Source organism: Stegodyphus dumicola, chromosome 3, assembly GCF_044657685.1.
Source record: "Stegodyphus dumicola isolate Sdum_Otavi_A_Nest chromosome 3, ASM4465768v1".
Lineage (NCBI taxonomy): Eukaryota > Metazoa > Arthropoda > Arachnida > Araneae > Eresidae > Stegodyphus > Stegodyphus dumicola.
In genome coordinates this window covers 269,554,994-269,571,360 of record NC_140770.1, presented here as the reverse complement: position 1 = coordinate 269,571,360, position 16,367 = coordinate 269,554,994, and the positions used below count along the sequence as shown (strand labels likewise).

Below are 16,367 nucleotides of genomic sequence, written 5' to 3'. Positions count from 1 at the left end.
GCCGCTTAACCAGCCAATCCAATGTGCTGAACTTGTTTCTCCCACTCTTTTCTTTGTGGGCGCCAGATTATTTTTTTAGCGAGGATTGCCGCATTGTTTTTTGTTTGTTTGCACGTGCTACGAATTTTCTTAATACATCGTTGTTACGAAATGAGTTAAAAAAAAACAACGTGTTATTCTCAATATTTTCGGCCTGCCTACAAAGCCGAATTTTCAACAATTAAAGAATCCTTCAAAGGAAATAACTATGCATTTTGCAACGTGTGCGTGTGTGACTTCATAATAAGTCGGTGGAAGAAGCGACATTGTGAAGCATGTTAAGTCTAAAAGGCATGAAGTTAATGCTTCGTCTTCGACAACGTCAAAGAAAGTGGATGATTTTTTTTCAAATTCGGCTACGAGTTCGGATGCCAATGTCATTTTGGCAGAGTGTTTGTTTACTGCATTCCTTATCGAACACAACGTGTCGCTAAGCGCTGCCGATCACGCCGGCCAACTTTTCAGACAGATGTTTCCCGACTCCAAGATTGTTCAGAAATATGCTTGTGCTTGCACGAAAACATCTATTGTGAACGAAATTGCTTGCGATGCACCAAGTAAAACGACAGCTGCACTCCAGAATTCAGCATTTTCAGTATCAATCGATGGCAGCAACGACAGCGATTGGAAGCTTTACCCCATCGTTGTCACATATTTCTGTAATGTTTCTAATGAAATGAAAACTCATCTTTTGCGTATTCCATTGTTAAATGGAGACACTACGGGGGGAAATATTGCCTCCTTGGTAATTAATGAGTTGAAACAACTTAACATCCCAATATCAAACTGCATTTCATTTGGTGCGGATAATGCTCTTGTCATGGTGGGTGACAAAAAGGGTGTAGCCTCTTTCCTCAAAAAAGAACAAAATGAATTAATTGTTATTGGATGCCCATGCCACTTAATTAATTTGGCAGCAGAAAAAGCTGCAGCTGCTTTACCATTAAATATTGACCAGCTTCTGATTGATGTGTTTTTCTATTTGAAAAAAAGTGTAAAAAGGAAAAGAAAACCTAAAGAATTTCCAAGAACTGTGCTCTGGTGAAACGAGAAAAATTCTGAAACATGTATGCACGAGATGGTTATCCTTAGGCAGAGTGCTAGGAAGGTTTATTGAACAGTGGGTTGCATTGCTAAAATATTTCCACGAAGAGACCAAAACGAAACCACAGATCCCATCAAATTTGTCGGCATATTATAAGATTCCGAAAACCAACTTTGCTTCTAATCAAAATGCTTTAAAAGGGAAAAGCCAACACACGGAATCAAACCCTTTAAAAAGAAAATGCTTAGAAGTCTCCTCAAAGGTCAACTTTGTTAAAGAAGTTGAAGGGAAGAAGAAACAGTCTTCTATTAGCCGGGAGGAAAGGATTTTCTGTCTTCTTTCTTCGGATTTGAACAAAGCATATTGTAGTTTCGTGTTAAGTACCATTAAGATTTTTGAAAGTGTAAATACCCTTCTACAATCAGCTTCCCCAAAATCTCCCCTGCTTATCCAAATTCTTAATGATCTTTTGAAAGAACTTTATACTAAGTTTGTAAAACCGTCCGTTGTGAAAAACAGTGTGTTGATTCATGTTGCCTATAATAGTTTAGCAAATCAAAAGGATGACAATGATCTTATAATTGGAAATCAAACCAGGGAACTTGTAAATTCTTTGAAAGATCATAAGAAAAAAGAATTTTTTCAATGTGTTAGAAAGTACTTTTTCTCAGCCTGTGATTACATTATAAGGAAGTTTCCTTTGCAAAATGAAGTTCTTCTAAATGACGAAGTGGCAAATTTGAAACAGATTGAAAATTCATCTTTTGAAAAGATTTGTTTTTTTATTGATAAATTTCCACTTTTGTTAACAATTAAAAAAAATGAATGCCATAATGATGCTTTAGATTAACTACAGAACCAATTTTCTGCTGCACAGTTTGAAGACTTTGCCAGTTCTGGAGAAGATAGACTTGATGTTCTTAAAAAGAATAAAAAGAGCTGATGGAACACCAAAATATGATAGACTAGCAAGAGTTTTATGTGCTATTCTCGTAATTCCACACAGTAATTACTGAGAGCGAGAGAGTCTTCAGTGTTGTGAAGAAAAACAAAACTATGTTTCGTTCTTCAATTTTACCAAAAACTCTAGAAAACATTTTAATTTCTAAATGTTATGAGGAAACTAATTGTTATGACAGAAAGTTTTCCAAAGAATTTTTGGCTAAAGCCAGAAAATGCACTCTAAATTCATTGCAATAATTTTTTTGTGTAACATTAAGTTCTTGTTTTATGTTTCCTAATAAATTTTTTAGTTACTACGTAATTGAAATTTACTAATGTAAGTACAATTTTCTTTTTTCTATTTGTATAAATTGTTTATTTTTTTAATATCAAAGCATGATATTAATTCTTTGTGTTCTTCTGAATTTGGGGGAGAAATCTTCTGAATTTTTATCTTTATAGGTTGGCAGGTATGCATATTATACAATATCTCCAATTTTTACTTCCTTGTACGAAATAAAAATGAAGTATTGTAATCGCGAAAAGTTTCAGGCAGCATATTTCGATGAAAATATCCATTTTGACCGGGATCGAATGCAATTTAACGATGTTTTTGCATGATATCTGTACGTAAGGACAGAATAAAAGACTTGTTTCCCCCCAAAAAATTATAAAACTGCTTTAAAATTAATTCTGAAGAGAATTTTTCGTGGCGTCTGTACGAACGTATGTACGTACGTGCGTACGTACATATCTCACATAACTAAAAAATGAGTAACCTCAGAACGTTGAAATTTTGTATATAGAACAGCTATAATATGTAGATGTGCACCTTGTATTTTGGTTGCAATCGGCCGCATTAAACGTATATAAATACTGTATTTATATATATATCCACTCTGTTACTCGGACAGTGATCTCAGTTTCTTTACTCTGATATGTTTGTAAATTGTACATTTTTTGCTTTAAAAATGATTGAATTATGTTGTTCTTATCTTCCGGTTAAGGTTTTTATGCCTTTCGTAATTCTGGAAGCAATATTTGTACAATTATCAACAATTTAAAAGCTGTTTAAGTGCGGTTAAGTTTTAAATAACATGGCGGCCATATTTGTTTACATTTGAAACAGCAGAATTGTAGATTTGTTGCCAATCTAGAGAGACTAAGCTTCGCAACAACAAAAATAACGCCTTCATTTATTATTGCGAATTAAATCATGCTTAATCCTTTTTGGAATTTTTTCGAGGAAATAAAGTGTTTAAGATTTGCTTCGCAATTTTTAATACAGATATTTTGAGCTTTTATGTATTTTTGCCTTGTCTTGAAGTGAGAACTGAATTAATTGAATGAGAAATACTCAATCGTCTGCGAAAAAACTGTTTCTTTTTTGTTTTGTTTGCTTAATTTCTTTCATACATCGTTCTAGCTTTATTATAGTATTTGAATAGAACATGTGGCAACGATAAGATAATTCTTCAAATGATATAAATTTTGGGCGTTCAGAGTGTCGTTATAGTAAAAAAATATAGTGAATTTTAAAGAGTCCATTTATTCTATTGTGGTTTATGCGCTGTCGACGAAGTAGATTTTATTCAATCCAATCAATTTAAATGAAATTCAAGAAAGAAATGCGTATAATTTAATATTCCATACAAGGAAGTCACGTGCTGTACACATCAGATTTTTTTATTAATAATATTAGGGTATTAATAGTGTTAATTAAAAAATCTCTTATAAATTGACCTGTGGCTGAGTAATTCAAGTCATAGATCAGTAGTAGTTAATTCTAGGCTTAGTGCCTCCTGGTGAATGGATAGATTGCACATAGTTTTTATTATTTTCCTATATGTGATATATGTAGGAGTCCTGCGCAGTTTGTTTCCAAAGGCATCCCCTTTCCATATACAAAAGCCATCAAGAGATTTGCTGTAATCAAGTAGCATGACCTAATTTAATCACTATATGTAGTTTATTAAAGTAGCGACAGACTAGATGAGACTACTGATGCTGTAGTTTGACCTGTATTCAAATTCCTGTGTAATATGAATATGATTAATTTAATGCCCTGTATGAAGGCACCTAGCCTCCATATGCCATCATAATTAATTAAGCAAACCTTTTCTATACTTATAAGTTTTGATTGCTGTTTAAATATTTCCAAATTAAAATATCTGTACGTATTCTGTATTTTATGTGAAAGGTCCTGTTATTTCATTTACAGGGTTCGTAGCGGTCCTTATAAGTGCTTATAAGTTTTTATATTTGAAAATAAAATATAAAGGCCCTTATAGGTGCTTACTTTTTCTTTAAAGCCCTTATTTTTTTGTTTTTACTGCTTATTTTTTGCTTTTAGTGCTTTTTTTTTTTAGTGAACGCGGTATTTTTCCGTACTAAAGCCGAAACTAAATAAACAACTTTTCTTCCTAATATGGAATGTCAGATGGTAAATCATACTCCCGGAAATAGCTTTTCCCCCTTTCTCTGCATTAACATAACCTTTGGTGTGCACGAAGAGTACAGACAGGTGCCCGTCGTTCTATTGGTCAAAGAATTGCGAAAGCAGTAGAAAATTCCGGTACATTCGGCATTCTTTTTCTCCCACCCAAATACTACACACGTTTGAATTTCTATCAAGATCTTAATAATTTGCATTCTCGTTCCGCTTGGCCAGTTCATATTCGTGTTTATTATGATCATTATGCTTATATTATGAGCATATGTATGAATGTTTATAATAACATAGTTGCAGTAACTGCTGAAGTATAGTAAACTTCCAAAAATGGTTGTGTTTTAACACAGATTAGCTTTCTAAGGAATAATATTCGGAATGGCTTAAATAAAGGGAAAGTAATCGAATAGTCAAAATAATTTCATTTTTTTGGCCAATGCATTATACAGTACGAAGATTGGGAGGTTCTCCCCTTTCTCCACAAAATCTCGAATATTGAAACTGTTACAGTTCACTGCAAAGCAAGCAACGGACCTTTTTTTTTTTTTTTTGTCACTTTCCAATCTGGATTGAATAGGACTAAAAGTTCTGCGGTCTACCAACCCAAGCGAAGAATAAAAACAACATTATTTAGTTCTTTATTCTCCCAATACCGGTAGCTGTTGATTCCGATTGCGTAATATCACATAGGGAAGAATTATGGCGCACGTATTGCGCAATAACGTTTGCTATGCAGACATAATTAATTTTGATGTCCGAAATTTGTTTATGAACACTTAAAAGAATTTTACTGTGCTTGCTAAGCAGAATGTTTTTCAGTTCCATTGGTTTATTTTTATATGATGCACATATCAAAATGTCAAAAGTATTTATTTAGCGGAAAAATCTAAAGAGCGGCTACAGTCTAACCCCCTTTTGCTCCTCTTTTTCAAGTTACGCTCGACTGTCTGAATATTCCCCAATTTCCAAGTATGCGAGTTAGTTAAGCTTTTACTATTAAAGGATGACTGCATGAAGCAAATTTCTGTCTTCTGATTTCAGAAATGTTCTTTTTTACTTTAAATTACTTTGCTTGCAATATCTGTTAAGGGAAAACTGATATACAAGGAAAATTTTAAAAATGTTCAGAATTTAGATTTAAATTATTTAAATATCAGTATGAGTGGAAAAATAAATTATATTTATTATTAGGTTCCAAGCGAATACAATAAATATTCCTTATTATTATTTATTTTCTCTATTTTGAACTGAATTTTCATCATTAAATCTTGTAATATAGTTTAGTTCTGCATAGTTTTTTTTCCTCTCATTGTAAACTAGTTCTGTAAATTGAACTGTTATTTAAAATTTAAAAAAAAGTAATTATTTCCCATGGTTGAGGTAATGCTTATTCTCTCTTAATAAATACTGCATTTCTCATTATTTTAAATTACAAGTCTAATTTTTAAGGTTATGCAGTTGTGTATAATGTAATGAGACAAGTGCTTATTTTTTTTTTTTTCTTAAAATGTGCTTGAAAAGTGCTTATAGCTGCTTATTTTTTTAACTAAAATGTGGCTATGAACCCTGATTTAGAATATTCATTCATACAGTCATTTTATTAAGAATATTCTCTAATTTGTTATAAAGGATTTAGTTTCTTGAAACATGTTAGCAATATATTTCAGTGCTAATTGTTTAAAGAAAAATAATTTTTTATATGAATTTTCACAAAAGAGCTTCTGATGTAATGATAATTTTCACAAACGATCTGGTGTGATGGTAAATTCACTGTGGATCATTTGATGATATCTAAATTTTGAATGATCAAATCTTTATTTATACAGTCAAAAGTCTTTAATCCGGACTCGTCAGGACTTCGGCGATTCTGGATTATAGATCATGAGTTTAAATCTGGTAAGATGGCATGCAGAAATTATAAAATTAAAAATATGAAATCGTAATTTATGAAATAAAGAGCAATTATGATCTAAAGCAATGGTTCTTAACCGGGGGTGCGAGAATGTATTTTGAGGGGTGCGGGAGAAGCCCCTACCTAACCATAAAAATTATTAAATATCATTTATTAAATATCTTATAATAAAATATTTGAAATCTGCAATAGTGTCCCTAATATTGAAGCTCATAAAAATTGGTAGCACCTAGCTCACTTATCGGCAAAAGACACAGGAAAGAGCCGGTGCCGATGGGTGTATGCATTACGCTACAAAAAAGCATGAAACACTACAAATGAACGCGAACAGGTAGCTAGGTGACGGAGAAAAGAAAAAAAAATTTGTGGGAATACAAGCGGAGAACGTTATCCCAGCTTGCGCATGCGCTGAATTCAATATGTGCTACTCCAATGGAATCTACGGATGCACAGAATTGTATCTGCACTACTGCGCCTGTGTTAGATTGAGTCAAGTTGAGTCAACTATTGCATCTGCGACATGTGTATTGTGTATTCTGACTTGTCCAGAAACCTCTTGAGACTAATACATTCTTGATTGCCCGTTCAAGCCGAATAGAATTCAGTGATATTACAAACGTAAGAACATTATATATATTATATTATATTATTTCTAAATAATTAAATCGATTATAGTGAACCCCACTATGTCAAAAAAACGACAATGGAACGATAAGTATCTCGGTTATGGATTTACCTGCACAACCGAAAAAGATGGCACACAACGACCGCAATGCATCTTGTGTTCCAAGATATTTTCAAACAGCAATCTCAAACCATCAAAGTTATTAGAGCATTTCAACAATCTGCGTGTTGGTGAAAAAGCGCATAGCATGAACAGCTTGAAGTCAGAGAAGGCTCGGTTTGATACCAGTGGAACTACCCTAAAATTGTGCGGACCAGCAATTCAAAAACCTTTATTAGAAGCATCATATCAAGTGGCATATTTATGTGGGGGAAAAAAAAAGAAACCTCACACGATCGCTGAAGAGTTGATTAAACCTTCTGCTTTAATTATTGCTAAAACAGTTTTAGATTCGGAAGCACATAAAAAAATCCAACAGATTCCGTTATCGAATGATATTATATGATCGCGAATGCAAGATCTCGGTGAAGATATTTTAATGCAAGTAATTGAAGACATAAAAATCAGTCCACTAAAAATAAGCAGGCAACTGGATGAGTCCACTGATGTTGATAATTGTAGCCAACTTTTGTTATTTGTCAGGTATGTGAAGGAAAAAAGAGGTGATAGAAGAATTTCTATTTTGTGAGCCACTGGGAGGTGAATACGAGAGGAGGAATTGATGTTTTCAATCGCATCAAAGATTTTTTTACTAAATATCAATTACCAATGAATGTGATTGGCTCAATATGCACTGATGGAGCCCCAGCAAACAGTTAGGCAAAAATTCAGCATTTTTTCACACATGAAAGGAGAATTACCGGAAGTTATAATAACGCATTGCGTCGAAAGCATTGCCAGAAAGTTTAAAACAACATTTAACTACAGCAGTAAATGTAGTAAAATACATCCGAGGGTGAGCACTTATCATCGCATTTTTCGTGCATTTTGCGAAGAAATTGGTGCTGATCATACCATGTTCCTATATCACACCAAAATACGATGGTTATCTAAGGGTCGCATGCTTAACAGAGTTTTTGAATTGCGTGAAGAAATTATTTAATTACTGACTGGTCAAAACTGTTATTTAGTAAAAGATTTTGAGAGTAATGATGCAATGCTGAGGCTAGCCTACTTAGCAGACATATTTAGCCATTTAAATTAATTGAATCTATCAATGCAAGGATTTGGTATAAATATAATAATATCTAGTTAAAAATTATCTTCATTTATAGCAAAATTAGGAATTTGGATATGTTGAGTAGAAAAGGGGAATTTTACAAACTTTCCCTTGCTTGATTCTGTTATTGCGAAAAATGAAAAGAATACAATTATACCCGACATTGTAATACATTTGAGACGATTGAGCGAATCATTCAATGGATATTTTTCTACCGGAAATATTATCAAAACTCAGAGATGGATACTGGATCCATTTCTATTTGACTTAAATTTGATAGATGATAGTGATCTGAAAAAAGATCATTTTATTGAAATGCGATCAAGTGGACATGTTCAAATGGAATTCGAACAATTAGAATTGCAACAATTCTGTTGTTCACAGTTACAACATTATCCAGAGATGGCGAACGGAGCACTTGCAGTTACTCTTACCCTTTGCTACCACCTACTTGTGCGAAATGGGATTTTCATCGCTTTTGCATATAAAAACTAAAGCGAGAAATCGCTTAAATGCAAGTGATGACTTACACGTATGTCTTTCAAAAAAGGAACCTCCCTTCTCCAGTATAATAATGAACAAACAACAACAGACTAGTTATTAATATAAATAATATTGTTTTGCATTTATATAAAATGTACAATGTTTTTCAATAAACAATAAGTTTCGCAAAAAATGTATTTTTCTAGACTACAAAAATTAAAACACATTTTTCAATGGGGTGCGGAGATATATTTTCAGATTCAATGGGGTGCGACTTGCTAGAAAGGTTAAGAAACACTGATCTAAAGGGTATCAAAATTTACAAAAAAAAAAAAAAAAAAAAAAAAGCTTTATATTTATTTGTTTACTTTATTAAACATTTCTTTCAACGCCGTGCATGCATATAAAGCATACATTACGCATAGTCGAAATTAGAAAATTGCAACCAGAAAACTATTTGATGTGTATTTGTGATATTTATAATGAAGAGGAATTTTATTTAAATCATATCAAAGACGGAGTACATCGAGATGAAATGCTGCATTTAGTAAGGAATTATAAGCCGAATAAAATAAAAACATCTGCCCTGAAGATAAGGATAGTGCTGACAGATCAAGGCATGCGTTAACGCATTATGCGTTGACGCATGCGCAGAAAGTTTGTAGCTTTGAGGTCCGGATTAAAGACTTTTGACTGTATATCAATTAACTGTTCATGTCTAAATGTGTTATATATATTATGATGATTAATTTTTATGTTACATTTGGAAGGAAAAGATTTTTAAAAAAGTGTTATTTTGGGGGCAATTATTATTGATGTAATAATTAGAGAAGAAGCAAATTCAGAATGAAATTCATCATGTTTTTTATATTAAATGTGATTCTTCAAGTTTATTGAAATAATTATAAATATTTAAAAGGGATCATTCTCTTTGGAATGATATCTTCTCAAAATACATTTTTCTTTTTCTTTTTTTTTTTTTTTTTCAAGTTTGAAGAATGGTCTCAGAAATACAGTAAATGCAATGATGACAGGATATTGGAATGCTGTGTAAGCTTAGCAGAAAAAAGTATGTTTATAAAATTTATAATGTTTTATTTTGAAAATCTAGGAAATTTCTGAATTTTCTGGTGCATGCTTTTTATACATTTACCATGCACCATTTCTGAATTGCTGTAATTTGCTTTTTAGTTTATTATTCCAAGACATTCATATGCAAGGCATTCATATTCATATACATATTCCACGGCATTCATATTCATATACATGTCAAGAACAGTGCAAAATACATGTATGTGTTTTATGTATACAGCCTAGAATATTCCCTTTGTTCTTCCATTACTAAATACAGTTCATTATCATAATGAAGGATAAATTTTTCTAATTAACCAAGTTTTTAGTTAAAATTCATTTAGGTATTGATGTTAATTATAGAATGTTAATTATAGAGAAGAGCCTCTGAAAACGTGTACAAATCACTTCTAATGTTAGTGTCTTCTAATGTTAGCTATGTTGTAAGCTTAAAGGATACAGCAAATCAATCCATGTTTTTGTTTATTGCAAAAATTTCAGTATCTGATTTCCAACGTTTTTGATAGTTATTGATTAAAAAGAGTTTCCATTGCTTCCAACAAAGCCAAAGCAGCTGTTAATTCCATCTACTGAATATTCATAAATAGAAAATCAATGAAATTTATCACCTCCTTATCTGTTTGAAGGCTTGTGATGTAATTGTCTAAATTTTTGACTGTATCATCACTTTTCAGAATAATTTTGAATAGCTGCTGTATATGGTAAGTAATGAGCTTTTCATCTAACTCGGAGATATTCTAGCCGCTTTCAGTAAAATTTCCGCATGTAAAATTTAAATAGTTGACGGCATTCTTTCAGTCATTATACCATTGCTTTGAAAAGCTTTGATGTTAATCCAAAGGTGAAGAAACTTTACATGCATAATCAGTTTCTTCCTTCCAGGTCTTTAAAAAGCCTTTCTAAAACAGACTTATCAAATATCCTTTTTGTTTTCCTGTTGGATCTCCTATTCTTAAGCAATCTGTTTCCCATGGAATTGTTATTCATGCTTCCCTAATTATCCTTTAAATGGCTAAATGTAATATATTTAATATTTTATTATTTAACAAATAATTATATTTATTATCCTTTTATATTGGAGTGGCAACTCCATATTTGTATCAAGTAACTGTTGTTCAGCAACGTCAGAGATTGTTTAAAATTGTTATTCTAAAAGTTTTATCAACTAGTATATGTATGAAAAATTTGTAAATTCAAATAATCTATCTCAATAAACTAAAAATAAAATTCAGGTTTTACTAAGGTCATCTGTTGTTTTGTTAAACACTGCAAAATACATTACAGTGTTTTGGATGTACTAATATTTAATTTTATGAATTTTTCAAAGAGGCTGCTGTGACACTTAAATAGCTTCAGTAAGAGAAATTAAACAGTTCTTCAGAAAGATGGGAGTAAATTAAATATATATTCCTTGTATTATTTTCCAAAATAAAATAGTGTTTTTTTTTTTTTTTTATTTTTTTATTTAATGTTCATTGGTGAACCTTCTGGGCGCAAAAGCTGTTCATGGGTACGTCTGTGGAGGGGGTCGAGGGTTTGTCTACCGTTCCGACCTCAAAGCAGATGTGCAGCATTCAGCGCACTGTTCCTTTGCAGCGTTAGGTTTGCGGGCAGGGACGAGATACTAGCCGGTGGTTGTGGTCGGAACGTGTCTTTGATTGGTTTCACGCAAACTCGTCGAAAAGTTCTTTCAAGATATAGGTATGTGTTACCATTCTGTGGATCAGCGTGTTAGTTCACTTGTCCCTAGGGCCCTTCTTGTCTTCTTAAGGCGAGGTTGACAATTGAAAACTTCCACAGCATGTCTGCGACCAGCTCGGCCCCTGTGCCATTGCTGGGTGTCCAGACACGTAATAATAAAATTGAAACACGAGACTTCATGTGAGATAATCGCTCATCAAAAATATACTAAGGGTCTGCATGCAGAATTTAATATGCATTAATAATCATAAATATAACATTTTTTTCAAATATAACCTTCAGTGTAATAAAAATACATTTATTTTATAGTCCAAATGTTATGAAAAATTATAAATATAACATTTTTAATACAAATATTGAGCATTTTATATCTGGTTTAATAAAAGTGGTAGCGATTGCAAAAAATATTTTTAAGACTTTAATTTGAAATTTCATTGTTATTTTGCTTTTTGTATGCTTCATTTGGGAAAAGTGCTTACAAGTATGCATATTTTCAAAAAGCTATGTACATGAAATACTGGAAATTTTCTTTCAGGTAGGTGAAAAAATTATAAAAGACCACTAATGTAAATTTTCTTTACATTGTGTATGTGTATTTAAATCCACACATTTTATATGTAAGTTTTTGGGTAAGTCTCGATGTCACCTGAGAATGTCATAGTAAATTAAATGCAGTTTGTGTTCACTGAAATCTGTTCTCAGATTTTCTAATAAATTGTGAAAATAATTCTGTGTATTTTCATTTATAAGTTCCCGAGTAAATTAAATATCAGCTGAGAATGGAGTAGCAAGTATGCTGAAATGCAATGGGTATTAAATTTGACATCTGTTCTCTGAAATCCTGACATGTGTCCTTAAACTGTTTTGATGAAATGGGAATTAATGATGAATAGTTTTGCATAATTTTTCCAGGCAGAACTCCTGAATTAATTAGTACATGTTCTTGATGGAAGATTGTCACAGTTTCAATTAAATTTCTGAAGCTATCATTCTTTGAAACATTATTTATTATTTAGTTTTTTTCTTAAAGATACGAGTTAATTTATATGCGTTATCAGACTCAGTGTTGCATGCACTCAACCTTGCACTTAGTTATTTATTATATTATGTAGGCTGCATAATGGTTGTGGGTTGTACAGAAATGGTTGAGATCTCCAAAGCATATTGCAGGGTTGGACATTGTTTGCATTTGTTTTACGGTTTTTCCTATAACAAGAGTTTTGTATATAGCTTTCTAGTCTATATGTATGCCAAATACAACAAAAGACCAATAATTTGGCATGTTTTTAGGGTTATCAAACACAAATTTCATAGTGGCCTCTCCCCTCCCCCCAAAAAAATGATGTTTTTTTTGTATGTGTGTTTCTGTTGGCTAGTTATTGAATGTAATATTAAGGAAAGGGGGGGAAATAACATAAATAATAAAGAGGATTTAAATTTTTTTTAGATTGGTTGTATGTTGAAAAGTTGCCTTTAATGTGTAAAATTTCTTCTGAATTAGATTTAATCTTTCTTCAAAGTTAGCATATTAATTCCTTTAATTATATTGTAATTTAGTAATATTTTTCAGACTGAATGGCTATTAGTTTTAAATTGTAATATATGTGAATATATATGACATAATAAGATGCTTTATTAGTGTTTGGAACACCAAAATCTTCTAAGTATGTGTGATCTATATGGATATAACAAAGCATGGTTTGTTTTACTGCCAAGAGTAAATCTGGCATAGTAAAATCTGAACAAGAAGGCTGTTTGACTGTTATATGTCTACTAGTCTACTATTACAATAAATATTTCATTAACTGAGAGAATGTCATTGCATGTTAATAAGAAAAGTTTAACAAAAAAAGATGGCATGTGTAATAATTTGGGGCGGGGAAAAGTTGTTTCATTTAGAGATCACCAGCTTGCTCTTGTTGGATAAAAGTGCTTGCAGATGAAAAGGATCCCCCCCCGATTGTCCCCTCTCCCCCCAAAAAAAAACAATAATACTTTCTTGCAAATTTGCTTTATTGTGAACTGACCCAACAGACGAGACTTTCAATTAAAACAATAATATTTCTTGCAAATTTGCTTTATTGTGAACAGAGTCGTAGCTAGGGTTTTCAGCGCCCAGGGACAACTGAAGATTTCGCGTCCCCTACTGGTTACCAAGGTTGGAAAACATTTAATTCTAAAATGTCGTAACATCAGTTTGGCGCCCCTTGAATTCTGCGCCTGGGAACAGATGCCCCCTTGCCCCCCTCTAGCTACGCCCCTGATTGTGAACTTACCCAACAGACGAGATTCCCCACCCTCATAAAAGCACTTTTTGAACTTCTCATCAGTGGCTGCAGATGGTGTGCTTCAGATATTGTGCATACCTAATGTCATATCTTGACGACATATCACCTTTTACTAGGTTCTTTATGCTATGATAAGTAACTACTGATTGAGTGAAGTCATCTGTAAGCTGCTTATCTGATAAGTGAAAGAGCAAAAAATGAAGGAGTTGGAAGAATAATGCAGCTATCTGAATTTTTTGTTGGGGGGAAAATTTTCATAGAAACATTTCAACTTAACCAATTTCAACTTTACTTAACCAATACAAGAATGAATGCATGATGGAACACAGCACTATGATTGGTTTCAGCATTTTAAGGAGGGAGAAATTCAGTTACTGAAGATTCAAGGATTGGATGACCTTACATGTCAGCCGATAACCAGCATATTTAGAATGTATATACTGTAATTTCTTTAAAATTGTTGGTTTATTGTCCATAGAGTTTGAAGAAGCTTCTGTAACTGTAGGATCATGCTATCAAATCCCAGCTGAAAAGTTTGAAGTGTGTCATATCAGTACAAAATTTGGGCCATATTTGTTGACAAATGAATCGAATTAAAATCTCAGGAATTGTCTGCTTACAAATGCAAATGTGAACAATAGCTTCCTCAAGAATATCATAACAGGAGATGAGACATGGGTGTTTAGATGTAGAAACAAAAAGGCAGTCTTCAAAATGGATGCGTTAAGGATCTGCTCGACCGGAAGTGTGGATGAATTATTCAGACGGCAAGGTGATTATGACTTGTACCGCATAGTCAGACAATAAACAAGGAAATTTACCAGAGAATTCTAACATGATTGTGAGATGCTTTGCATAGGAAGAGACCTGAACTGTAGAGAAATCAGTTGTGGATATTGTGTTATGATAACATGCCAACTCGCGCTTTGCACCTTGTTACCAGTTAACTGACAAAACATCAATCACAATTCTGTTGTGACCTACCCATCCTATTCTGTGGACTTGGCTTTGGAAAACTTGTCTGCCTTTCTAAAACTTAAAACCAATTTGAAAGTTTTTTTAATCCATCTAGGAAACTTGGGAAAATGTATCAAGAGTACTGCATGCCATTTAAGAAAGTGATTTCCAGAAACCCTTCCTGAAGTAGTAGAAATCATAGCAAAGGTGTATTGGAGAGTGTATACTAGACGGAAGTGCTTTGAAAGGGAATGGTGGTTGATGGTTGGTATGGTGGGAAATAAAGCAAGAACAGTAAAAATTTGGTCTTTTTTTTTTAAGAGTCCTTTTATATAGCAGTTTTAATATTTTTATGTGGCTTTCAACAGTTTAATTTTACCTAATATTTTTATTATATTCTTTTCTTATTTCTAAACAAACAATTTGTTTCTTTTTCTTACATGCACACACACATGCAGCTTCTCTCAAAGTGAAATCTTTTTAAGGATTGTTGTGTACAGTTAAACTGTTGAAAGCATCATTATTTATGTGCAGATATGATTTTTAAATATTTGGTATAAAGATCTAATACTAAAATCCATTTTTATTCAAAATGTAATTTTTTTGATATGTATTATAAATAGTGATATTTTTAATCAATATTTTAATATGTTTATTGTTTTTCTTTTTAGTGCCCCGAGAAAAAGTGATTTTGCTGACGCATGACAAGAATCTTGTTAATAAAGCTCTTGTTTGTGATATAGTTGTCCATAATTTAGAATCTATGATGAAAGCATTGAAACCAGATGTTATATATAAAGGTTAGTGTTTAAACATATTTAGAATAATTTAATTTGGTAAAATTTTCACTTTAAAAGAAAATGGTATAATATTTATCCTTGTACTGTTATATGTAAGGGTGGTAGATTTCTGCCAAAGTGATTAAAACTGGAATGACAAAACTAATTTCTGTCATAAATTTGGTAGTAACTGGCAAAAACTGATAAAATAATGGAAGATAATAATACCCTGTATAGCTTGAGTTGCTCCTCATAATTTGGAAATGCTAGTGCAATTTATGGCTAAAATCATTATGGATTAAAAAGTTTTATTCTTTGTATTAGGAATAAAAATTATATATATATATATACATATATATATATATATATATATATATATATTTAAATATAGAACTAGCTAAATTTCATGTTTTCTTGTAAAATTAAAATGTGGCCTATTCAGAGCACTCTCTAGTTGTAGCTTAAAAAAATCTGCCTCACCCCTCCAAAAAAAAATTAGTTAATTTCTGTTAGGTAGCTCATTGCATCAAAATATAAACAAGCTACAAATTTCAATACAAGCATAATTTATTTGTTACAGACTGTTTAGCAATGTAAAATATTTTGTTCAACGTGGGCTCCCTCATTAAGGTGTAAAATGAGCAGCAGTTGACCTCTAGTGATCTTTCGTACGTGCAACAATTTACTGCTGTTTGGTCAGTTTAAGTTGCAAGATTGCTTTTATAAACCACACTCTTTAAATGACTCCATAACCAAAAATCACATGTAATGAGATTGAGAGAAGCGGCTGGCCAAGGAGTAGGAAATGAATGGATAATCAGCAAGGTTGCTGCATA

General features: G+C 32.3%; 1 protein-coding gene across 5 annotated transcripts in view; it reads left to right on the top strand.

Moving 5' to 3' along the window:
• LOC118193447 (uncharacterized) overlaps positions 1–16,367 on the top strand; it is a 129,169-nt gene that overhangs the window by 45,889 nt on the left and 66,913 nt on the right. For all 5 annotated transcript variants that reach the window (XM_085814129.1, XM_085814131.1, XM_085814130.1 and 2 more), the window contains 2 exons: positions 9,705–9,783; positions 15,424–15,552. In XM_085814129.1, coding sequence (XP_085670255.1) covers positions 9,705–9,783; positions 15,424–15,552 — 208 coding nt within the window. The remainder of the gene's footprint in view (positions 1–9,704; positions 9,784–15,423; positions 15,553–16,367) is intronic.